The sequence below is a fragment of the Chrysochloris asiatica genome, unplaced genomic scaffold, assembly GCF_000296735.1.
Source record: "Chrysochloris asiatica unplaced genomic scaffold, ChrAsi1.0 scaffold00078, whole genome shotgun sequence".
Taxonomy (NCBI): Eukaryota; Metazoa; Chordata; class Mammalia; order Afrosoricida; family Chrysochloridae; genus Chrysochloris; species Chrysochloris asiatica.
In genome coordinates, this window is record NW_006408596.1 from 2,470,298 (window position 1) to 2,495,138 (window position 24,841).

Consider the following 24,841-nt stretch of genomic DNA (forward strand, 5'->3'; position numbering starts at 1 on the left):
ATATTAAATAAATATATATATAGCCTTACAAGGAATATCGAGATACTTTTTAATTAATTTTTTGTTTTGTGTTTAATTTGGAACCATTATAAAACAAACCCAACAGTTTCAAAGAGGGTCAAGTAAAAATTAAGAGTCTTTCTCATCCATAGGACCTATCCTTATCCAGTAAGGAGCCCTGATAGCATAGAGGGGAAGTGTCTGAAAGGTTAGCGGCTTGAACACACTAGCCACTCCAAAGGAGAAAGATGTTTCTGTAAAACTTAACAGCCTTAGAAACCCCATGGGCAGTTCTACTAGTGGCCCTATAGGGTCCCTAAAAGCAATAATGAGTGCAGAGGACAAGTTGGGACTCCTACTGTCCTCCACAGAGGCTGTATCTCTTCTCAAATGTCCTTTCTAAGCTAAACAGTACAGACCAAGGGGTTTCAAAAGAGTCACAGAAAAATCAGATGATCTTTCTTTCCATTTGCCACAAAATTTTTGAAGCTCATATACAAACAACCAATTTTTAATGAATGAGTTTTCATATATACTGGTCTATACTTTTATAAAATTTCCTTTTTCTTCTCTTGAAACTTGTGCAGCTCAGCACATACAAACATCATTGTTTTTAGGGAATTGTAGGAGTCCTGGTGTGGTGCTGTGGGTTAATGCGCCAGACTGCAAAGCCATTTGAACTGCAAGGTCAGCGGTTCAAGATCTCCAGCTGCTCCTCGGAAACCCTATACAGGGTCGCTATGGGTCAGAACTGCCTCAACGGCACTTAACAACAACAACATCCAATGTGGAAGAAGCTCTGTAGCGTAGTGGTTACGAATCGGGCTGCTAACCTCAAGGTCGATAGTTCGAAACTACCAGCTGTTTTGCAGGAGAAAGATGAGGCTTTCTGCTCCTGTAAAGATTTATAGCCTCAAAAACCCTGTTCAGGGTCACTATGAGTTGGAACCGACTCCACGGTACTTAACAACAACAATCCTATGTGGATCATATTTCACAACCTAGATCTGCTACAATTTGTTTAACTAGTCTTCCAAATGTCATTTCCAGTTTTTTCCTATAACCAACAAGACTGCAGGAACCATTCAGATTAGAGTTCAGAAATTGATGTGGACTTCCTTAATATGATCTAAAAACAAAACAAAAATCTGTGTCATGATGAAATGACAAAACAAAAAATATTTCTGATATTTATTGTACATGCAAAAAGTACCAATAACAAAATCTAAAGACAAATGTCAAGCTGGGGGAAAATTTCAAAATACTGACAAAAGGGCTTATTTAAATCAAAAAAGGAAAAAAAGACACACTCAAACTCTCAAGAGAAATATAGTCTTTTTACACAAATAACACGCACTTTCTATATTTGGCAACTGTTTCCACCCAACCCCAGATATTTTGCTTTTTTTTTTAACAGCAACAGGTAAAGAACAAATTGGCACAGTAGCACTCAGGAAAAGACTTCCTAAAAATTTTCCATGAAGGAGAAAACAGTGGACAAACATAAGTAGAAGATGTGCACTATTTGTGTAAAAATACAGGCACGGATCAAGGATATAAAAAGAACGGGCTTTTATTCTCAAGTATAAATATCTCAATCAAAATAAAGTATCAAAATTCAAAGCAATGAGGTTCTTGTTATTATATTAGCTTTTTCACATGAGTCAGAACCGACTATCTGTCACTTAAGGGCAACAACATTACAATTATGGTTGTTGTTGTTATGTGCCATGGAGTCAGTTCCAATTCATAGCGACCCTGTACAGGGTTTCCGAGGCTGTAAATCTTTACGGGAGCAGAAAGCCTCATCTTTCTCCCGCGGAACAGCTGGTAGTTTCGAACTGCTGACTGTGAGGTTAGCAGCCCAGTTCGTAACCACTACACTCGCTACCAGAGCTCCTTACAATGACGGTTAGAGAGTGAGGAAACAGGCACTCTCCTACACTGTCTATGGGAATGGATATATTTGGAGGACAAATGTAAATACATGTATCTTCTTATCTTAGAAATTTTACTTCCAGAAATTGATCCTACAAGCTAGATTCATAAACGTACAAAAACAATCATTTGTAATGTTCCATTATAAATATGTAACATAATTATCTTAAAGATAAGACAAGTCTATTTCTCAGGATGAATTAACAGTGAAGGAAAGTGAACCATGAGAAAGCATCGAGGGAGGAGCACTATGAACACAGGTGCACAGATTTTTGTAATACAAATGACAACCACCTGACCTAGCCAGTCATTTGCCACAAAAGGTGTTTTCCATTATTCAACACCTCCAGAAACACAAATCCAATGAAAGGAATCCTCTGTCCTTTTTATCTTTTGAAATTTAAAGCTAATTCATCATCTAATAATTAAAATGAAAAACATACATACCTGAATTTTTCTGGTCCAAATGCTCCATAAAAAGTAGTCAATTTCGCATGAGCCTTTAGTACCTAGAAAGGAAATAAACAGTTATAACCTGAATATTCTGGGCAAACACAGCAAAATAATTTTTTTTTAAAACTCACACATTCTGTCTCAGAAGTCTTACAGAAAATCTCATTTTATCTTATTCAGTTTAAATCCCCAAAATATGACAGTCTTTAGTTAGCAAGAAACATAATAATAATAATAAAGCACAATAATAAAAGTATTCCCAGTCACATTCAATATCATCGTACTCCAAAAGAAGAAGGCATTTGCACACCCTATAAAGATGTCCTTCAAAACTAAAATCAATCCTCACCGACTCATAAATGTCCTTCTGGCAAACTTAGCTAGGTTACCCCATTTACTTAGAGATAAGAATTAAAAACACATCCATGCACATGAGCACACACACACATGTATTTCTGACATCATCAAGGTCGTCATAACAGTTTTGAAGCAGGACAGGTGCCAAGTACTATGCGAAACAGTTCGTGGGAGTTGTTTTATTTGACCTTAAAATAACCCTATAAGTACTATTATTATTTGCAGTTTACAGATAAGAAAAGGTAAGTATTAAGATGGTAACTTGCTCTTGGAAAAAATACAGCTCTATCTTAAATAATAATAGCAAAATAAAAAAATACTGTGAAGGTACCAAAAAACAAATCCCAATACCGATGAGTTAACTACAACTTATAGAGAGCCTGCTGGACAACTGAACTGCCCCCCAGAATTTCCACAGCAGTGTATCTTGATAGAAGTAGATTTCCACAGCTGTTTCTCGTGGAGTACCTGATCGGTTTGAACTGTTGACCTCTAAGTTATCAGCTGAGCATTTAACCGCTGTGCCACCAGGGGTCCCTTGTGAAGGATCACTCACTGATGTTTAGTTGATCCTGACTCAAAATAAGACCACGGGTCAGAGCAGGATTGCTTCATACCATTTCCAAGGCTATAAATCTTTATGGAAGCAGAATGCCTCATTTTTCTTCCAGAGAAGCTGGCAGATTCGAAGCATCAACTATTTGGTTAGAAGGCCAATGCTTAACTCACTGCACCACCAGACCTCCTTTGTGGCCCCAAATTAACCTATAAATATAATGCAATTACCTCTTTTAAGCCATCAGAATAGGCAGAAACAGTTTTATCTTCTTTCTTCAAAAGCTAAGATTAGAAATAAAATATAATTAAAGTGCATTGCATAAAACAAGATAGATTTTCTGTGAATTTTCCTTTATAAAAACAAAGTATATATTTAAACAGGAAGTCACATTTAAGTCAGAAATCAGCAATGAATAATAAAGACATGGTATCTATTTTTTCTTAATGCACTTCATGTAAAACATAAAGCCCGTTCTGGCTGTGACTTGATTTTCAGGATTCGAACTAACGATGGCACTCCTAGGTCAACCTAGGGGAAAAGTGGAAAGCATAAATAGCCTTATTCACACAACTATGTAAAACAAGGTCTCTGACGGAAAAAGAACTTCTTTTTTTTGGAAAATGATCATGTTGGTATTAAAACAAACTAACACTTACAAGCGTTTAAAAACTTACCCTGGTTTTGGCATAATTTAGCATTTCCTGGGTTGTTTCATAGGTTATCCACTGGGCCTTCAGGCAGTAATTCACCACAAATTCATCATCCTGTTTGACAAGTGTCAGACATGGTAAAGGACTTCAATGTTGGTGCTCCACCCCTCGGAATACTCTACTGACTACAATCAGGAAAACATACCTGGATCTTATGTAGGTTTTCCTTAGCTTCACCTACAAGTGTCTGCCATTCAGTCTGCTCCCCAGTGTCCAGAGAACTCAGAGCTAGTTTCTCCAATATATCATTCGACTTTACCTTGTAAACTAGCTGTAATAGAAATGTGACAAATTAAGCAGCTGTAAGGACAATGGAATCTGAGGATGACTTCTTAGTTTCAGAGCAAATTGCATGAAAGAGATTATTATAAAAAGGTATGAATTCTCGTGTGGTCCAGGAATAAGTTTTTAAAATGCAAGGCTTAGAAATATGAAACAAAACACAGATGATTGAGTTGCAGACACCACTGCTACTGAGTTAAGGGATATATTGAAAGTTTTATATGACTTAATAAAGAAATCACCATTTACACTCCACCCCATCAGAATCCTGTGGTAGGTACTAAAACCCCCATTTGACAAATAAGAAAATGGCCACTCCAGGGATGTGAAGTTGTAGTTGTTGTCATTGTTATGTGCCATCCACAGCAAACCTGCATAGGGTTTCCGAGGAGCAGCTGGTGAGCTTGAAGTAGCTAAGTCTGAAATTACACCGTTCAAAAGTGATAGAACTGGTTTTTAAAAGGTGAGTATACAATTCACGTTTCATGCCTGATTTCCTAAAGCTACCAGATTCTTCAAAAACTGAAACCAAACCTGCGGAAATCGAGTTGCTTCGATTCACAGGAACCGTACAGCCCCAAGCTAGAGCGGCCTACATGGTTTCCAAGGCTGTAAATCTTTATGAACGCAGACATCTTGCTGCTGCTTCTTTCTCCCTGCCAACTTTCTGGTTAGCACTTAACCACTGTGCCACTAGGGCTTCTGAAAGGTCCTTTAGTGACTAGAAATAGCAGGAGTTAGAAAATATCTAAAGTTTCAAATTCCTCTTTCAGTGGGTAACCGACCAACTTGGATAGGGGCCTTCTGGTTCTGAAAACTGAAAATTGTTAAGAATCATTTTTCTCTACTTCGATGTCTCCACTCCCTGTCATCTTTCATAAGACTTCTGGGTTTTTTTCTTCTAGTCACTAATTTTAAATATTAATTATGAAAAATCATATAATAAATTCTCATGTACACATCCATCATCAAAGAAATAAACCCAATTACCACTACAGTTTCCTCCCCCTTTACCTGCTTCTCAACATATCACCCTCCACTTACCAATAGAAGCCCTGGGGCAGGCTGGGTTAAGCATTCAGCAGCTAACTATAAAGTCAGTAGTTCAAACCTACGTGCTGCTTCTCAGGAGACAGATGAGGTGGTCTGCTCCCCTAAGGATTTCATCTCAAAAACCCTATGGGGAAGTTCTGCTCTATCCTACAGGGTCACTGAGTTAACATTGGCTGGAAGGTAGTACGCTTGGTTTGGTTTTTTGGGTTTGCTGTTGTTGTTTTTCTAACCAATCAGTGGTATCCTTTAGTCCAATTTAATGCTTATCATTCCATTTGTTTATTCCTTTACTCATATATTTCTAAATATATAAAATTATTTAACATATCTCAAAACTTTATATTTTTAAAACAACAAATTGGTATCCACCACCCATTTAGGATCTGTTATTGCTGTTGTTAAGCATCGTCAAGTCAGTTCCAACTCAGAGCAAGCCTGCCTAGGGTTTCCGAGGCCTTTCTAAATCTTTGCAGGAGCAGAAAGCCTATCTCACACAGAACGGCTGGCGAGCTCAAACCGTGGACCTTGTGGTTCGCAATCTGGTGCTTTCCATATGGAGCCACTGCGCCATTCAGGATAGAATCGTTCTTTCATCAACAACAAGTCAGGCTTTCCGCGTATCACACCCAGGAACCTGACTTTCTCAGGCTATCAATGACCTCCTTATTACCAAACCAACAGACAGTTGATCCTGTCAAAGATATTTCAAACTGTTGACCGCCCCCCACTCTCCTTCCTAAGCTTCTATAATTGCACAAGCCTGTGGGTTTTCTCCTGTTTCTCCCCTGATACAGTGCTATGGGCTCATCCTCTGTCTGCGGGCATCCCCTAGAACCTGTTCTTGCTTCACTTCACATTCTGCACCTTAGCCCTGCCTGGTCTCACCCATTCCCTGGATCTCATCTCTCTCTAAATTCGACTCAAAAGGAGCCCTGATGGTGTACAACTCTTAACTGAAAGGGTGATGTTTGGAATCCACCCCGTGGCTCTGTGTGATAAAGACTTGAGGATCTGCCGAGAAATTCTGCGGCAGTTCTACTCTGTCACAGGGAGTTCCTGTCAATTGACTTGACTCAGCAGCACCAGACAACGTAGATACAGTTCAGGTCTCTCCCCAACTTGCTCCCAGACAGCCTTCACGTCGCGTTTTCATAAAGGAGAACTCATTAGCTTTCCCTCCTGGCCTGCTTTTCCATACATATGTCTCATTTTAGGTAATGCCATCATCATCCAACTGGTCAAGTTCTCCGTTACCCAGGGACATCTGATCAGTGAACCCCACTGATAATACCTTCTGCATCCCATTCTTATCAAACCTTCTCTTGCACCGCTCCACTTTACTGTACTAGCTGAGGTCTCCCGTGAAAAGGTACTTTCCAAATGGTCTTCACACCTCTAGCCTTGGCTCTTTTCCAAACAACTCTCCATCTTTCTAAAATGACAATGCAGCCAAAGTACCCTCCTGCTAAAAGTTTCCAGTTGTTGTTCAGTACCGACTCATAGTGACCCTGCACAGGGTTTCCGAGGCTATAAAGGCTTTATGGGAGCAGAAAGCTTCATCTTTCTCCCGCGAAACAGCTGGTAGTAGCCTAATTCGTAACCACTAAGCTAAATGGCAGAAGAAAATCTGCATCCAGTGTGACTGGGAGACAAAGAACTTGGTTTGATCCTTTAACTCTGGTTTCTGAAAATAAGTGAAAACAATTAGGATGCTTTTGTTTTCCACAGTAGCCAAGAAAGGAGGCGCAAAGTAACTTCAGGAAGCAGGCTTATTTACTGATTGATCAATCGTTTACTATGCATTAAGCCCAAGTCATGCATATTCATTCAGGCACCATAACTAGGGGAACCAAGAGAGGGAGCAGCATGCTGGCACAAAGGAGGTCCCAAGCCAAAACCTGTCCCAGATTTTGGCCCGAATCCCTTCTGGTTATATAATAAACAGGTAACTTTAAGCCAAAGTCTTAGTCAGTGTCGTCAATGTGAATTTTGTGAGCCCTTACAGAGAATTAGCAAACCCAAAGGGGCAATGGGCCAGCAGAGGCTAAGAGTACAGAAATGGTAAACCCAGCTCTGGCGGGCTGAGTGACAGACTGCACATGCAGTGGATGAAGATGGATCAAGCCCTCCTAACTTGTGACGTAGTCCCAGCAGGCTACAGAGAAAAAAAGAAAGAGGCCAGCTGGTCTGAAGTGTGGGGATTTGTGCAGACTCCTGAGTCTACTGCTGCTCCCCGGTGACCTGGCCTCAGGTGGCCAGGGCTGTTTTGACCTGGCTCAGGATAGCCGAGGATGCGGTCTGATCTGACTGGGTGGTTAGGTCAGAGAAAGGAGCTGAGATGGAAATGGCTGAGGACAAGGTATGGAGACGAAGGAAGGTAAGGCCTGAATCCAGTTCCAGCTGGGAACAGCACCCTCCTCATACTTACTGATGAGGATGGGATAAAGGTAGGGTTTGTGCCATTTCATAATGTAGTTTACAGAACTGTCCACAGTACGATACATAGAAGACCTGGCCCCTGCTTCTCCATGATCACCTCCTTCTGCTCCTTAGCGTATGTAACCTACACAGCAGTCTTTAACTTCTTATTACGCGTTTCTGTCCTCGCACTTGACTTCCTGGAGCCAAGCTCTCTGACTAGTCCTTATACCTAGAACTCATCTCCCCAGAATATTTACATCTTTGAGACCTGAAAAAAAAGTTTCCTTCCTAATGAAGTCTTCTTCCCTTCTCACTCCTGTGTATAAATACAATACAATCTATCTACACTCCTAAACTTTGCATATGGTATGCCTACATACTTTGGGCAAATATTACTTACAGGCCCTATTACACTAAATTCCAAGAACATTATATGTGGCTGTCTCCCCAGCCCCCCGTACATAAAGGAAAAATGAAGGAATAAATGCACAAACAATTACCTCAACATCTAGTCCAAACTGAATGGCAAAATTCTCAGCTTCAGCAAATCTCTGTTTGTGGAGTAACCGACTCAATCTGAGAGCAGAAAAAACATTTCAAGGAATGTTTAGAAATTAGGGTAGAGACTTAAAAGAAAAGCAGATGTTACCTGTTTTCTGGTAAAGCTTCTGTAAGACATCGAAGCACTAAGACAGAGGCTGAATCTTCAGGAAGTCTGAAAAAACACATTTCACTGTGAAAGCACCTGTCACTGCATATTAGTTAAACAATCAACATTGAGTATCTAACGCCTCATCTAAAGGAGCTCTGGTAGCATAGTGGTTACGAATCAGATTGCTACCTCAGGGTCCACAGTTTAAAACTACCAGCTGTTTCGCAGGAGAAAGATGAGGCTTTCTGCTCCCATAAAGATTTACAGCCTCATAAACCCTGTACAGGGTCGCTATGAGTCAGAACTGACTCCACAGCACATAACTACCACTAATGCCTTATCCAGAATCCTACTGTGGCGCTATAGGATAAGCACTGGACTGTTAGCCAAAGGTCAGGGGTTCAAATTGACCAGCTGTTCCTCGGAAACCCTACAGAGGATTGCTATGAGTTGGAACCAACTCAACAGCACTTAACAAACATGTCTTATCTGATAAAACAAAGCATGACCTACTTAGGATCATCGTGGCCAATTCCCTCCAGAAGGTATATGGTATCCTACAACAAGAACAAAAACATGATTAACATTAAATTATAAAAGCAGCACAGTTGATAATTATTACAGTGACAACTGATTAAGGGAAGAGCAATCAATCAAATGATTCTAAACAACTGGGGAAAAAAACAATGAAAAGGATTCTCCACATAGTTTCCAAACATCACCACATAGGTGAAAACGTGTAATTGTAATAAAGAAATCTGGCAGAATTGCCTTAATTAAGTGATCAGGTTATATATCACCAGCAGTAGGACAAACGACCACCATTATCCCCCTCATGTGATGCATTTAGGATGTAGGACATGTATGCAGTTTTCCTTTCAAGAAAGCTTACCATGAATCTAACTAGATTCAGTCCACGTGAGAGGGACATGTCACAAAACTGGCTCAAACTCTTCAAAAATGTCATTGTCTTCAAATACTCACAAATAAAGACCGACTGTTCTGGGTTAATATGGGCAACAGTGACAGGAAGGCCCTCTGAGGGCACCATGGTTAAATGCTCTACTGCTAACTCAGCAGCTCTGTGGGGGACAAGATGTGGAGATCGGCTCCCATAAAGATTACAGCCTAAGAACCCTCCAGAACAGTTCAACTGTGATGAAGTGAAATTGACCAGACACCTAGCAACAGTAACATAACAAACAAATGCAATGATCCTTGATTGGATCCTGAATCAGGGCAAAAACATCTTTAAAGCCAGTCATGGGCGTGGAGAGATAGAGTGACTGGGGACTCTAACTCAGAGAGGGAGAGGGGCTGTGTGCTGACAACCGATGGGCAGGCTTGCAGGGTATAGCCTTTGGTTGGTTGATGATGCATGGAGGGAATTGTAACCATGGCAATGAAACGATGTACAATAGGATGAATGTAAAGCTAATGTTCTCCCATGTAAACTATCACATAATTCACAATAAAACATTAAAAAAAAAAAAAAAGTGGGTTAAATAGAGAGGGTGTAGTAGAGTGGGTTCCGACTCATAGCAACCCTGTACAGGGTCTCCAAGGCTGTACATCTCTATGGGAGCAGAAACCCTCATCTTTTTCCCGTGGAACAGCTGGTAGTTTCAAACTGCTGACCCTGAGGTTAACAGCCTGATTCACAACCACTATGTAGTAGTAGCTCAAAACACCAACTGAGAAGGAAAGAGTCTTCACATCAAGGATCCAACCTATCCTAGGGGTGGGCAACTTAGACAACTGGCTACCTAAAATTGTGACAGGGGGAAGGGGAGGTGCTATAAAAGCACAAGAAGTCCTATTGTAGCGCTGCAGGCTAATGCGCTGGACTGCAAAGTCGTTTGAACTACAAGGTAGGGGGTTCAAGCTCACCAGAGTTGCTATGGGTCGGAATCAACTTGATGGCACTTAACAACAATAACATAAAGGTACGAAATGGTTGGCTTACAAGTTTTCAAGAGGGAGTTTAGTTTCAGAGTGTGCAGGGAAGGTAGAATCCCCACTGAATAGTTTTCATTTTGTCTAGAGGGGTCTGGTGAAATGAGATGGGGATAGGATTCATTTGATTCAATAGTGAGTAACTGTTATCATGACTAAATGTAATTGTCACAACGGTAAAGGTAGAAGTTTTGTAACATAAAGTGGGATTTATGTTACCTTACAATCCAGGAACAGAGGCCCCTAGGACCATAAAGGGAGAAGAGCATGAGCAGAATGTGGAACCCTAACCAGGGAACCAGCGATAACAGAGATGGAGGCAGAGATGAGGACATGGAGAGAGAGCGCAGCTGAAGACTCTAGACTCATGGAAAGAGAAAGTCTGTGCGCTGGCAGCCAGAAGGCGGGTTTGCAGAATATGCCCTTTGGTTGTTTAAACGATTATACTTTATTATTTTGTGTTTATGTACACAAAAACACACAGCATTATTCCTGTTGTTTAAATTATTATACTTTATTATTTTTTGTGTATAAAAAAACAGAGGGAATAGAAACAAATACTGATAAGCGATGATGCCTGGAGGGGATTATAATCATTGCAATGAAACAAAACATGGCAGGTTGAGTGCAGAACTGATGTTTTCCCATGTAAACTATCAGTCAACTCACAAAAAAAGCTTTAAAAAAAAATTTTTTTAAACTTTATAGAAAGAGAAAAAAAAAAAGGAGATGTAGTAAAACATTCTTTTTGTTTTTTAACAGCAGAGTTAAAATATAAAGCAATGCCACCAAGTTAATCTTTAATCATAGTTACAATACAGACACAAGGAAGTTGAATAAACAGATGACTAAAGCTTCATGTAATTAATTTCCTTTCCCTTTTCTTTCAATATGAAGACTAACCATTGTAAGTTTATTTAAAGGACTTTCTGGAGATGAGAAATACATTAAAAAATCTGAACTCTATACAGGTATTCCACTAGGTTCCATTCATGCTTAGCTTAATTACAAATTTTTATCATAATGTGTTTTTTAAACATGGATACACTTACTGTGCTAATTCCGGTTTGGACCAGTGAAGAAACACCAGATACTTCCAAAGAATACAGTATTTCCATTGTAGGTAATGTATAAACTGTGAGATTTTTCATCTAAAAGAGACAACTGAGCCGTTAATTTAATACATCAATATAAAAACTCTTACTAAATCTACAGAAGCACAAAACTACACGTAAAGCAAAGTTAAATGCAAAAAATCATTTTATAATTCTATTACTGTGTGACTTAAATGTTAACAGATAAAATGATGTTTATCCCACCACCAAACACAGTTGAAAGGAAAAGGATCTACCCAAAGCCCACTGTATAATTTATACTTAAGGGGAATGTTAATTCCATGTGCCAAAATTCTATAAAGACTCATAAATATACTTTTATGAGATGTCCTAAAATGAGGAGCAGAGCATAGAGACCCATGTTTATTGTTGGTAACCAGGATAGGTGGGAGGGAATAATGGAAAGCTGCTGCTTCAGGGATACTGAGTTTCTTTGAAAAGCGAGGAAATAATTTGGAAGCAAATAGTGTTTGCATAAGGAACCCTAGTGGCACAATGGTTAAGCACTCTGCTAAATGAAATATCCAGTTTGAATCCACTAACTGCCCCAGGGGAGAAAGGTGTGGCCATCTGCAGTTTTACTCTGTCCTGTCAGCTCACTATGAGTTGGAATTGACTCAGTGGCAATGGGTTTAGTGGTAGGTTTGGATGTTTACAGAATATAGTGAATGTAATTAAAGTCACTGAATTAAATATATGGAAAGGACTAAAACAGCAAATACTTTCTTATGTATACTCTGCAACAATAAAGTTTAAAACAAAAAAATTATTTTATTTAAAAAGTTCCATTTGGAGATGAGAATAAGACTCTTATGATTCAACCATGAGTAACGGTTACCATGACTGATTGTGATTGTCACAACTGCTAAGGTAGAGGTTTTGTAGCAAAAAGGGGGCAATGGTTGATCTTATAGTCCAGGAGTAGAGGACCCTGGAACCATCAAGGGAGAAGAGTATAGGACCCTATTCAGAGAAGGAGCGACACCGGAGATGAAGGCAGAGGCGATGATGTGGAGAGTTGGAGCAGCTGGAGACTCTAGACACATGGAGGGAGAGGGGCTGTGTGCTGGCGGCAGGGGGCAGGCTTACAGGGTATGCCCTTTGGTTGTTTGAATGACTGTATATTTCTGAATGTTTGGGTGTACGTCCAAAAATAAAAAGGGAATAGAAGCAAATATTGTTGAATGATGATGCATGGAGGGAATTGCAATCATTGCAATGAAACAAAATAAGATAGGATGAGTATAAAACTGATGTTCTCCCATGTAAACTATCACTGAATTCATAAGAAAAACTTTAACGAAAAGTTTCTTTCAATGTAGAGCCAATATTTATATTCATTTATTTAAAAAGAAGAAAAAATAGGTCTACTGTATGTTTTCTCACTTGTCAAGCAAGAAATTGCTACCGTGCCAAAAGCATTATTTAATATCTACTTCTGAATTACCTACTGTTAGTCTCTAAAACATAACATGAATACACTTAATGTACAATCTGCCAGTACCTTCTTAGTACTAGTAGACGTGAGGGCTACTAGTTTGAGATTTGTGATCCCTTGCCTAAAAGAAAGAAATAAAAAAAAGTTTTAAGAAAATCAAGTTTTGCCAATTGCTAGATATCAGTTACATCAATGTGATATTTTGCATAAAAGTTAAAATTGATTTACAAGAAGACATTATATTGTATGTTATACATTTAGGACCCAGAATGAAACTCCATTTCTAACACAATTATTTGAAAGTTCACCCTGCCAAATTCTCAATGAACTTGGTCAATGATTATTCATTCACTCTTGACTATCTTGACTGCCAGAGCATTCATAGCGTTATTTAAAATTCATTACATAACAAATGATCTGGACAGAACCAGACAGGTAACATGGCTACAACAGACATTTTGACTAGGGTCATAACGCACCACGTGACTGATGAAGGGGAATCTGCTTCTGTCGTAAGAAGAAACTCCTCGATGTAGAGAGCCGGCCAGTTCCACACAGGAGTTAGAGTGTGAATGTCCCACAAACTCAGCACATTCTACAATGGAGACACACATGTCATTCACAGATCTTCTAAATGATTAAACACCTGACATTTCAAGATAGACTTTTTTAGATGTACACTGAAACAAAACACAATACTTAAAACAATAATCCACCCGCCTCTCCCTAAGTCCTTGTCTTTGTAAATCGGGCCACATTGTCTTTGTGAAACATAATAATCAAATGAAACATCAAAGGAAAATTACACGCACATACTTGTGTATCAAGAACAAAAAGTAGATTGTCTATGAGCTGGAACTTCTTTGCACCTGAAAAAGACAAAGCAAGATGTCCAAGGATTGTATTTCTGGGTTACACACTGTTGTTGTGTAGCTTAGTACTGCCGAATCAGTTCCGACTCATACAGTTTTCAAGGAGTGACTGGTGGATTTGAAGCGCCGACCTTGCAGTTAAAACCAATCTGTGGTCCAGTGCTTATCCTACAGCACCACAGCTGTATTGCACATTTGTGTTTGTTGTTGTCAAATGCCTTCAAGTCAGTTCTGACTCTTAGCAACCCTGTATAGGATTTATGAGGAGCAGCTGGAGAGATTGAACTGCCAATCTTGTGATCCAGGGCATTATAGCTGTCTTTAACTATTCAACTGACAAAATTTATGGGGGGAAAAAAAAAAAACTACATTTAAACATAAAGTTCTTATTCTCAAAAAAAAAAAGGTGATTCTTATTTATTTGCATAACCTGTTATTTTTATATGCAAAATCACACCCACCCCATGTAAATTATCACTCAATTCACAATAAAAACTTTAAATAAAATAAAAAATCAAAGCCAACCCAATGCCACTAAGCACACCCTGACTCAGAGGCAGCCTAGAGACAGAGAAGAAGCGCCGTAGGGTTTCCAAGGCTGTAATCCAGAAGAGTGCAGTAGCAGCTGGGGAACCACATGGACTTTCAGTTAGCTGTTCACTGCTTTCACCGCTGTGCAAACAAGGCTCCTACTAAATGAAGAGTAACACCTGCAACATGTCAAGACTGATCACCAATGTGAACAATTATCAATCTAATCTGGCAGTTTCAGAGTGATACAGCAAAATGGATCATAGGAGGGGTCTTCAAACAATTCAGAGGAAAATTAAATCATCTTTTAATCCCATTTTTCAACAAACTTTTTGAAGTCCATTCATATACCAAACGCTAGTAGAGTGACATAAAAGTTAAAACTAACTAGTAATAATCAAAGTTGTTTCATTATTTTTTATGATATAAAAATTATACACATGAAAGTAATTCAGGAATGCTTAAGTGCTCAACTGCTAACTAAAAGGTCAATGGTTGAAATGTTTGAAGCAGTCACTTTATTAGAGAAATCTGTGGCTGTCTACTTAAATATCGTTGTTGTTGTTGTTGTTATGTGCTGTGAAATTGGTTCCGACTTACAGCAACTCTGAACAGGGTTCCCGAGGCTGTAAATCTTTATGGGAGCAGAAAGCCTCATCTTTCCACCGTGGAACTGCTGGTAGTTTCGAACTGCTGACCTTAAGGTTCACGGCCCGATTCGTAACCACTATGCTACCAGAACTCCTTTAAATAAAGATTACAGCCTTGGAAACCCTATGGGGGCAGTTCTACTCTATGCTTCGTCGCTGTAAGTCAGAATCAATTCAATGGCACCGTGTTATATACAATGTTATGTAAATGTGCAATAAAGCTTATATGAAATAAAGTCTTTACCTTTAATAATCTCAGAGTCGATAAGATTCTTAACAACCAATCCTTTCTTGGAAGAATCAAGTTCCCATTTGGTGAATGCACAATTACCAGTTCCCTAGAAAAAGGAAGAGTATATCAATTCCAAATTCAGCCGTAGATCTCACCATTCCCCAAAGTAAAAACACCATCCATATACATTATTTATTAATTTAAAAATACAATCATATATTCAAGTCCAACTAGCTTTTATGTCTCAGTTCCTCTCTTAGTTTGTTTTCAACAGAAAAGAATGCAAAGAACAATGAACTGCTGTTATTGGTAACAACATGAATATTTTTTCTTTAAATTTTCTTTTATTGTTGTTGAGAATATACACAGCAAAACATACATCAATTCAACAGTTTCTATAAGCACAAGTGCGTGATACTGACTACCCTATTCAAGTTATACCACCTTTCTCAGCCTTCTTTTCAGAATTGTTCTTCCCTTATTAACATAAATTCACTGCCTTCTAAGGTTACCATCTAATTTTATCAGGTAATGTGGTCAGTATGATGGGTGCTGAAGGATCAGCACTGTTCTGGGAACTACAAAGTCAGCAGTTCAAACCCACCAGCTGCTCCTCGGAAACCCTATACAGGGTCGCTCAAAGTTGGAACCGACTCAACGGCAACTGACAACAACAATAGATAGTTCTCAAAAGAACGTAATGCTCAACACAGACCTATTTTACTAGTTGAGCTAAACTATTGCTATTGTTTTCATTAGACTTCAATAAATACTGTTTACAGTTTGCAATTATCCCAAGGGTTCATCAACTTTCCATGGCTCCAGAAGGTCTAGATATTATTTGTTAAGTGCCTGAACTCAACTAACCCTATGTACAACAGAACAATACACCTTCTGCTCCGGTACCACCCTCGCAATGGTTGCTGTTTGAGCCCACTGTTGTTGTCACGGTCAGTCCATCACATTGGGAGTTTTCCTCTTTTCTAATGACCCTCCACTTTGCCAAACATAATATCCTTCTATGGGGACTGGTCCCTCCTAAGAATATGTGCAAAGTACAGTAGATGAAACCTCCTCATCCTTGCTCCCATGGAACATTCTGGCTGTCTGACAGTCAAAGGTACTTTCAATATTTTTTGCCAACACCATAATTCAAATGCATTAATTCTTCTCCGGTCTTCCTTACTTCCTGCCCAACATTCACATTCACCTTAGGTGACTGAAAATACCATGGCTTTGATCAGGCCCACCACCTTAGTCCTCAAAAGTGACATCTTTGCTCTTTAACACTTAAAAGTTTGCAGTTGTTGCTAATTACTGTCGAGTTGATGCCGACTCATGTTAACCCTGTAAAGGCTGGTGAATATAAACTGCTGACCCTGTGATGCAAACCAACCTTGAGGTACAGTGTTTATCCAACAGCGCCACACCAGGATTCAAATGTATAGTACATATGCATAACGCAAAACGTAGCTTGACTTCTTGACTGCTGCTTCCATGAGTGTTGGTTGTAGATCTAAGCAAAATGAAGTCTTTGAAAAATCCAATCTTTTTTCTATGAAACTAATGACATCAAGTTGGTTCTGATCCTGTATAGGGTTTCTGAAGCGGGTTTCAACTACCTAACTTGTGGTTAGTAGTCCAGTGCGTATCCTCCAGAGCCACGAGTTAACAACTGTAACAGGTGGGTCTTGTTAGGTGCTTTCGCGTGGGCTTCAAGTCATAGCAACCCCATATACAACAGAACGAAACATTGCCAGGTCCTGTGCCATCTCACAATTAGGACGTTCAAGCCCATTTTTACTACCCTTGTGTTGATCCACCTTAATTATGTAGAATCACTTGAAGGCAGGAATTAAAGAAATGACTTTGGATCATTATAGAAATTTTTTTTTTTTTTTGGAGACAAGAGGTTGAATTTACTGGTGGGCACAGGTCAGGTGGGGCAGTGCTATCAAGGTCTTCAAGAATGCAGTGTCTTCCACTAATTCAATGGGCCACGACTGAGGATGTATTTGCCTTCACCGTCATCAGGGATAAAGCACTTCTTAGCCAACATTATCTTCAAACTCAGCAACATTGAACTTGGTGAAGGCACACTTCTTGGAGACGTGGATCTTCTGGTGCCCAGGGAACCTGAACTTGAACAAGGGTCCCCAGTCACATGCTCCTTGATTTGAAGCTTTGTGTAGACGGACATGATAACTTGGCCAGTGTGCACCCTGGGGTTTTCCAAAGGCCCCTCACATCCCTGTCTAGAACCTGTCAGCCCAAGCACAGGATGACATCTTAATGCAGATGACCTGGAAGGGATTGAGTTGCATTAGGATGTGAAAGCCATCTTTGCAACAACTTTTCATCATGCGCTTGTTGGCATAAATATGGGCAGCCTCTGGGACTGCTCATACTTATCTGACACCATGTGGCCTCTTTTGCCTTCTTCCGTCACACGTCAAAGATGCAAATCTTGGCATTAGGGAGACCTCAGCAGAAACAGGACTTGAGGCAGGGCTTGTTCTTACAATACTGGTAACTCTAGGTTGGGTGCTGGCCCGTAGTGACACCAGGATATTTATGGCACATTGAAAGAAAAGAGATAATCTACAAATTCTTAACCTGGTTTAACTAGAGAATTCAAGGAATCTGTGTACTTGGATAGGAAAATATTACATACCAATTGCTATCTTATACCATGGCTTGGGTCAGGCGCACCTTAGTCCTTAAGCTGACATCTTTGCTCTTCAACAAAAAGGTCTTGCACAGATATGCCTAATGCAATACATCATTTGATTTCTTGACTGCTGCTTCCGTAACTGTTGATAGTAGATCCAAGAAGAATGAAGTCCTTGACAATGTCAATCTTTTCTTCATTGATGAGAATGTTGTTTATTGGTCCAGTGGTAAGGATTTTTGTTTTCTTGACATTGAGATGTAATCCATACCGAAGGCTGTGCTCTTTGATGTTCATCAATAAATGTTTTAAGTCCTCTTCACTTTCAGCAAGCAAGGCTGTATCATGTACATATCGCAGGTTTGTTGATGAGTCTTCCTCCAATCCTGATGCCAAGTTTTTCTTCATATAACCCAGGTTCTCAGATTATTTGCTCAGCATACAGGTTGAATAAGTATGGTGAAAGAATACAACCCTTGTCGCATACCTTTCTTAATATTAAACCATTCGGTCTTCCCACGTTCTGTTCAAACAACTGCCTCTTGGTCCAGGTACAGATTCTTCATGAGCATAATTAAGTGTTCCGGAATACTCATACTTTGCAATGTTGTCCATAGCCTGTCATGATCCACACAATCAAAAGGCTTTGCGAAGTCAGTAAAGCACAGGTAAACATCTTTCTGATATTCTCTGCTTTCAGCCAAGATCCACCAGACATCAGCAATGATATCCTTCGTTCCACGGCCTCTTCTGAATCCAGCTTGAACCTCTGGAAGTTCTCTGTCAAAGTATGATTGTAGCAGTTTCTATATTACCTTTAGTAAAACTTTACTCACATGGGATATCAAAGAGATTGTCCGATGATTTCCACATTCCATTGGATCACCTCTCTTTAGAATGGGCACACATATGGATTTCTCCCAATCAGTTGGCCAGATAGTGATCTTCCAAATTTCTTGGCAGAGATGAGTGAGTGCCTCCTGTGCCGCCTCACTTTCTTGAAATATTTCTATGTTTTTTCCACCAATTCCTGGTGCCTTGTTTTTTGCCAATTCCTTCAATGCACCTTGGACTTCCTCCTTCATTATCATTAGCTCTTGATCATATGCTACCTCTTGAAATGGCTGAACATTAACCATTTCCTTTTGGTACAGTGATTCTGTACATTCTTTCCATCTTCTCTTGATGCTTTCCGTATCATTCCATAATTTGCCCAGAGAATCTTTCAATAACGAAAGTCAAGGCTTGAATTTTTTCTTCAGTTCCCCCAGCTTGAGAAATGTTGAGCATGTTCTTCCTTTTTGGTTTTCTGATTCCAGATCTTTGCACATTTTGTTATAATATTTGGCTTTATCTTCTTGAGCTGATCTTTGAAATTTTTTGTTCAGCTCTTGGACCTCATTTCTTTCATTTTCAGCGAATAAGGAAGACGTAGAAGAATTGATGCTTTTGAGTTACGGTGTTGGAGGAGAATATTGAAAGTGCCGTGGGCTGCCAAAAGAACCAATAGATCCATTTTGGAAAGTGCAGCCAGAGCACTCTTTGGAGGCCAAGACAGCCAAACTTCGTCTCTCATACTTCAGACATATTGTCAGGAGGGACCAGTCGCTGGAGATGGATATCATGTTTGGTAAGGTAGAGGGTCAGAGAAAAAGAGGAAGACTCCCAACGAGATGGACTGGCCAAGTGGCAGCGTCTATGGACTCAAGCGTGGCAATAGTAGTGAGGTTGGCCCAGGATCAGGCAGTGTTTCATTCTGCTGTGCATAAGGTCACTATAGGTCGGTACCGACTCGATGGTACCTAACAACAACACAACAATTGCTATCTGAAATTTACCAACCCTTTCAATTATGGAGATAGGCTACAAAAACAAACAAAAAAATCCCACCAGATTTAATAAGACTTACGATTTTATAACTATGTTTGTTTCAACTAGTGAGGAACATAAATGGTATTTCAAGGCAGCTGCAAAAATCTGACATTTTAAATAAATCTGTAATTTCTAATGCTGACAAAACCACAGGCACTGATTATACTGTTAGATTTTTTATTTCTTTTTATACTGATAAGTATCATTTAAAGAAATGCTAAATTTTAGATTGTGCTTATATAAAACAACATCTTTTTATTTTTCCAAAATAGATGCTTTGTTGTTGTTAAATGCTGTTGAGTTGGTTCCGACTCATAAAGACCCTGTATAGGGTTTCTGATGAGAGACTGGTGAGCTTGAACCACCAACCTAGCAGTTCAAACTGACCTTGTAGTTCAGCACACTTACCCACAGCACCACACCAGGCTTACTTATTAAATTACTTATATATGAGCTTTTTTTTTTTTTTTTCTTGATTTTGTGCCATGTTACAAATTAATTCATAGCTTAATGTAAACTATTATTGTTTTGCTACAAAAAGCTACTGCAACAAAGAAAAAAAAGGAGCTCTGGTAGCGTAGTGGTTATGAATCGGGCTGCAAACCTCAAGGTCAGCACTTGGAAACTACCAGTTGTTCCGTGAGAGAAAGATGAGGTTTTCTGCTCCTGTAAAGATTTATAGCCTTGGAAACCCTGTAGAGGGTCACTATGAGTCAGATCCGACTCCACGGCACATAATCACCACCACCACTACCAAAAGAAAAAAAAATCAACATTTTTAAAAAGCATTACCCCAATGATCACAGGGATTTCACTTCCTAAATCTCCGATGACAAAATTAAGACAGCCAAGAGTATGATAATTTTCAGTTGATATAAAACTGGACTTGATTTGTCCTTGTAACTGCAAAATTTAAAAAAAGACAAGAGGGTTATGCACATAAGTTCTATGCTCTATGGGTCAAATAAGCTCACAAGAATGACAAAAGTCAAGATTTATCAATCAGTTACAGATGGAGTTTTAAACAGAAATGTCACTAAAAAGTTCTATCATGGTAACTCAAGAATGAACCAGGCGGCCAATGATACTCAGAAACACTTTCCTAAGTTTACATTAAAGTAAGTTTAAAGATAGCAATGTGGTTTTATTTTCTTACCTTTTTGGCTGTATTGAAGTCTACAGTCTCAATTGCTGCATTTAAAAAAAAAAAAAGCAAGCTAAATTCAGAGGGTTCATCTATAAAATACGAGAGGGCTTCAAAAAGTCCGCAGAAAATGGAATGAAAAGATAATGGAATTTTCCCACACAATTGTTGGTGCCCCTTTGTACATGCCAATCAGCCTTTTGGTATAGAGAAGGTAAGAGTATACCTGATCTACTGGAAAGAACATTGGATAATCTAGACAGGAAGTGCTGACTGTGAAGTTTTGCTCTGCTCAACGATATAAACTGTGACTGCATTTCCTATATGAGGTGCCACTCAAGATTGCTGATGATCCTGAGTATCTCTCAGTATCATCCCTCAGCACCATGCTTCCTGCTATGAGAGTCTTCTCCCTACTGCCCATACCCCCGACCCCTCTGCCAACTACCTGGGTCTTCTTCCTGCTTCCCGTCCCCCAGTTCCTGTTTTAGCTCTAAAGTCCTTTTTTGTAAAATCTTCAGCTTCAGAATAGCTCCTGTATTTGTATAGCTCCGTCACTGAATTATGGAGGACAATGTAGCTTATAAAGGATCCCTGTTGGCACAGTGGCTAAACATGTAACTGCTATCCAAAAGATGCATGGTCCCAACTCACCAAGTACTCCAAGGAAGATGGATGAGGCAATCTGCGTCCATAAAGACTGACAGCCTTGAAAACCTTATGTGGCAATTCTACTCTGTCCTACAGTCACAAAGGCTCAGGATCCACTTCACAGTAACAAGATTTTTGGTTTATTTGTTGGAATGTAACTAAGGAGTTTGTGGACAGTAGAAACAGTTTAACACGCTTAGCTAGGAACCAAAAGGTTGGAAGTTCAGTGTACCCCTAGGTGCCTTAGGAAGAAGGCCTGTGAATCTGCTTTCTAGAAATCAGTTGCTTTATCTCTCGTGGCACAGTTGTACTCTGATGTGTGTTGTTGTCATGAGTTAGAGTCTTTTTTTAATGTCTTAACACTTGCCATGGAAGTCCTGGTGTGGCATTGTGCATTAATGCGCTGCACTGCAAACTTGTTTTGAGCTGGAAGGTCGGTGGTTCAAGCACACCAGCTGCTCCTCGGAAACCCTACACAGGATCACTGTGGTTTGGAACAGACTCAACAGCACTTCACAACAACAAATCCTTGTCATATCCCTGGAATGCAGCACGGGCTTGGCATATGTTGTTGCTGTTAAGTGCCGTTGAGTCGGTTTCAAATCAGTGACACTGTATAGGGTTTCCGAGGAGTGGCTGGTGGGTTTGAACCACCAGTTTCATGGTTAACAGTCAAGCGCATGTCCTACAGCACCACACCAAGACTCCTTGGCATATAGTTGTTATTGTTAAGTGCTGTTGAGTGAGTTCTGATTCACAGTGACCCTGTATAGGATTTCCAAGAAGTGGTGGGTAGGTATGAAAAGCTAGCTGACCTTGAGGTTAGCAGTCCAGTGCTTATCATAAAGCGTCACATCAAGACTCCTTGGCATAGGGTAGAAGCTTTAAAAATGTTTGTTGAACATATGCTGTGGATCTGGTAGCGTAGTGGTTATGAAGCGGGCTGCTAACCTCAAGGTCAGCAGTTTGAAACTGCCAGCAGTTCCGTGGGAAAAAGATGAGGCTTTCTGCTCCCGTAAAGATTTACAGCCTCGGAGACCCTATACAGGGTTGCTATGGGTGGGAACCGACCCGACAGCACGTAACAACAACCTTGTATTTACTTGATATGGATTTTCTATTCAAAGTCTTAATTCCCACCAAGTGATTGGGTTGTTGTTGTTGCTGTTGTTAAATGCCATAAAGTTGGTTCCAACCCATAGCGACCCTGTGTAGGGTTTCAAGAAGCAGCTGGTGGGTTTGAAACACCAACCTTCCAGCTCAAATGGACCTTGTGGTCCAGAGCATTATTCTACAGTGTCACACCAGAACCCCAAGTGATTGGGTAGGACCAGGCAAATAAGAGATACAGAACTCTAAGGCTGGGATTGGTGAGTTTTGCCGTGGCTAGGTTTAAAAGGAGCCATCTCAAAAGCAGACAAGGAAGACCCTAGGACCACCAAAAAGGAAGAGCATGAGCGAAGCATGAACCAGTGACGGCAGAGGCAACAGCACAGGTGGTGACATGGAGAGGCAGAGCAGCTTCTGGGACGGAGTCGGGCTGAGGGCGGACGGGCAGGAGACTCTTGAAGAATGTGCCCTTTGGGCATTCACAGACTGGCTAAAAGAACTGTAACACTTGCCGGGCAGGGCAGAGGCTAAGGGATCACAAGGCTGAGAGGCGGAAGACAAGAGTAAGGCTTGCCTGCCGTATGGTGCACAAGCAGCGTTCCTCAACGGAGAACTGCTGCATCCTGAGTTGCCTTTGATCCTGAATTGTAATCTGTTCACTTACCAAATAAACCCCATAAGAGTGAATAATGTTCTGTGTTCTGTGTGGCCATTGCAATGGATTATTGAACCCAGATGTGAAGCACAGAATGCTGTGGAAGGAATGGATGGTGTCGGAACAGGTAAATAAAGTTTTAGGTGGAAGCATGTCTGACCTCCACTTCATAGGAATCAGCCTGGGGATGATTTTGAGTTTGCTTCTCTTCCCCTTTACAAAGTCAGAGGATGTCAGCCATGGCTCCCACATGGTCTTTGCATAGGCTCTGAACCAATTGCTCAGACAATAATCAATCTCTCAGCTCAGAGGGATGTATACTATCCAAACTAGTCACTCAGCACAAAACGAAGATTCTGACTCTGCATAATTAACACTTAGTCACTTCAACTTTCCGGTTCATTCATTTAGTATTGTGCTAGTGTATAGCCTTGTGCTAGCGTATAGCCTTGACGGCTATAACCCCAATCCTGTCGCTGTCACGTTCCTTCTGACTCACACCGTGCCTATGGAACAGAGTATAGCTGCCCCCCAGAGTTTCCGAGGCTGGGAATCTTTACAGAAGCAGGCTGCCACTGACACAGCTTTCTGGCTCGGAGCAGCGGTTAAGTTCACACTGCTGACCTTATGGTTGACAGTGAGGTCCTTAACCACCGTTATTACCAGGACTCTCTTGATGACTATAAACACATTCTGTTTCCTCAGATTCTGTTACAGCCCCAGCAGTGGAAATTAGTATACTCTGAGGACTCAAAAGCCCACTCAGTATAGCAGAATATACTTAAATGGAAATAATACCTGTAAAGAAAACATTTGACATTTTTCCTTGGAAACACAGTAGGGCAGAGTGCTACAAATCAGTAATTAGAAAATAATGTAGTATTTACCTTGCTGAATTTTTGCAAGTTGAAGATTTGTAACACAAAAAAAACCATTGTTTGTAAGAAGCAGCATATAATAGGCACCTATTAAAACAAAATGAGTATCAATGTCTCAAAAAAAAGTCACCTATGGACCTAAAATTTAAACCAGTATCTTGAACTATCCTAAAATATACCTATTAATTCATTTAAATTTTAATCACCAAATAATCATTATACAGATAAAGCACATTTACCAAGGATATGGCAAGCTATTTTTCAAAAATAATGCCACCTTTTATGAAACTTTTATAAAAAAGTGAATTTAACTTGCCAAGAAAAAAAACACACAAAGCCAGATATTAATCAAACAAAGAAAACTGCAGTCCTTATCTGTTGACATCAATACAAAATTAATATACTGAAACCTATAAAACCAGCTTAACAGAATAAAATGCCTCCTTGGTAATTTAAAGAACTTTCCAGACTGCAAAAATTATTTTATCATACTATTCTACTTGACATTGTTGTCACTGAGGTAGTTAAGTGCCAGCGAGTCCATTCCAACGCAGAGTGAACCCGACAGCATGGTGGGGAGCGCCTGGCCCGCAGGCCACGTAAGCCCCACGGAATCACCTGATCTGGCCCTTCCAGCACAA

The 24,841-nt window shown here is 40.0% G+C and overlaps 1 protein-coding gene across 1 annotated transcript in view; it reads right to left on the minus strand.

Annotated features, from left to right (window-relative positions):
* Positions 1–24,841, minus strand: part of KNTC1 (kinetochore associated 1) — a 141,721-nt gene that overhangs the window by 110,216 nt on the left and 6,664 nt on the right. The window contains exons 5-19 of the mRNA XM_006865485.1: positions 24,210–24,287; positions 20,919–20,953; positions 20,555–20,665; positions 15,232–15,325; positions 13,751–13,803; positions 13,414–13,529; positions 13,001–13,055; positions 11,434–11,532; positions 8,939–8,982; positions 8,423–8,488; positions 8,274–8,349; positions 4,163–4,288; positions 3,982–4,071; positions 3,535–3,588; positions 2,386–2,447 (exon numbers count right to left, since the gene is read on the minus strand). Coding sequence (XP_006865547.1) covers positions 2,386–2,447; positions 3,535–3,588; positions 3,982–4,071; positions 4,163–4,288; positions 8,274–8,349; positions 8,423–8,488; positions 8,939–8,982; positions 11,434–11,532; positions 13,001–13,055; positions 13,414–13,529; positions 13,751–13,803; positions 15,232–15,325; positions 20,555–20,665; positions 20,919–20,953; positions 24,210–24,287 — 1,159 coding nt within the window. The remainder of the gene's footprint in view (positions 1–2,385; positions 2,448–3,534; positions 3,589–3,981; positions 4,072–4,162; positions 4,289–8,273; positions 8,350–8,422; positions 8,489–8,938; positions 8,983–11,433; positions 11,533–13,000; positions 13,056–13,413; positions 13,530–13,750; positions 13,804–15,231; positions 15,326–20,554; positions 20,666–20,918; positions 20,954–24,209; positions 24,288–24,841) is intronic.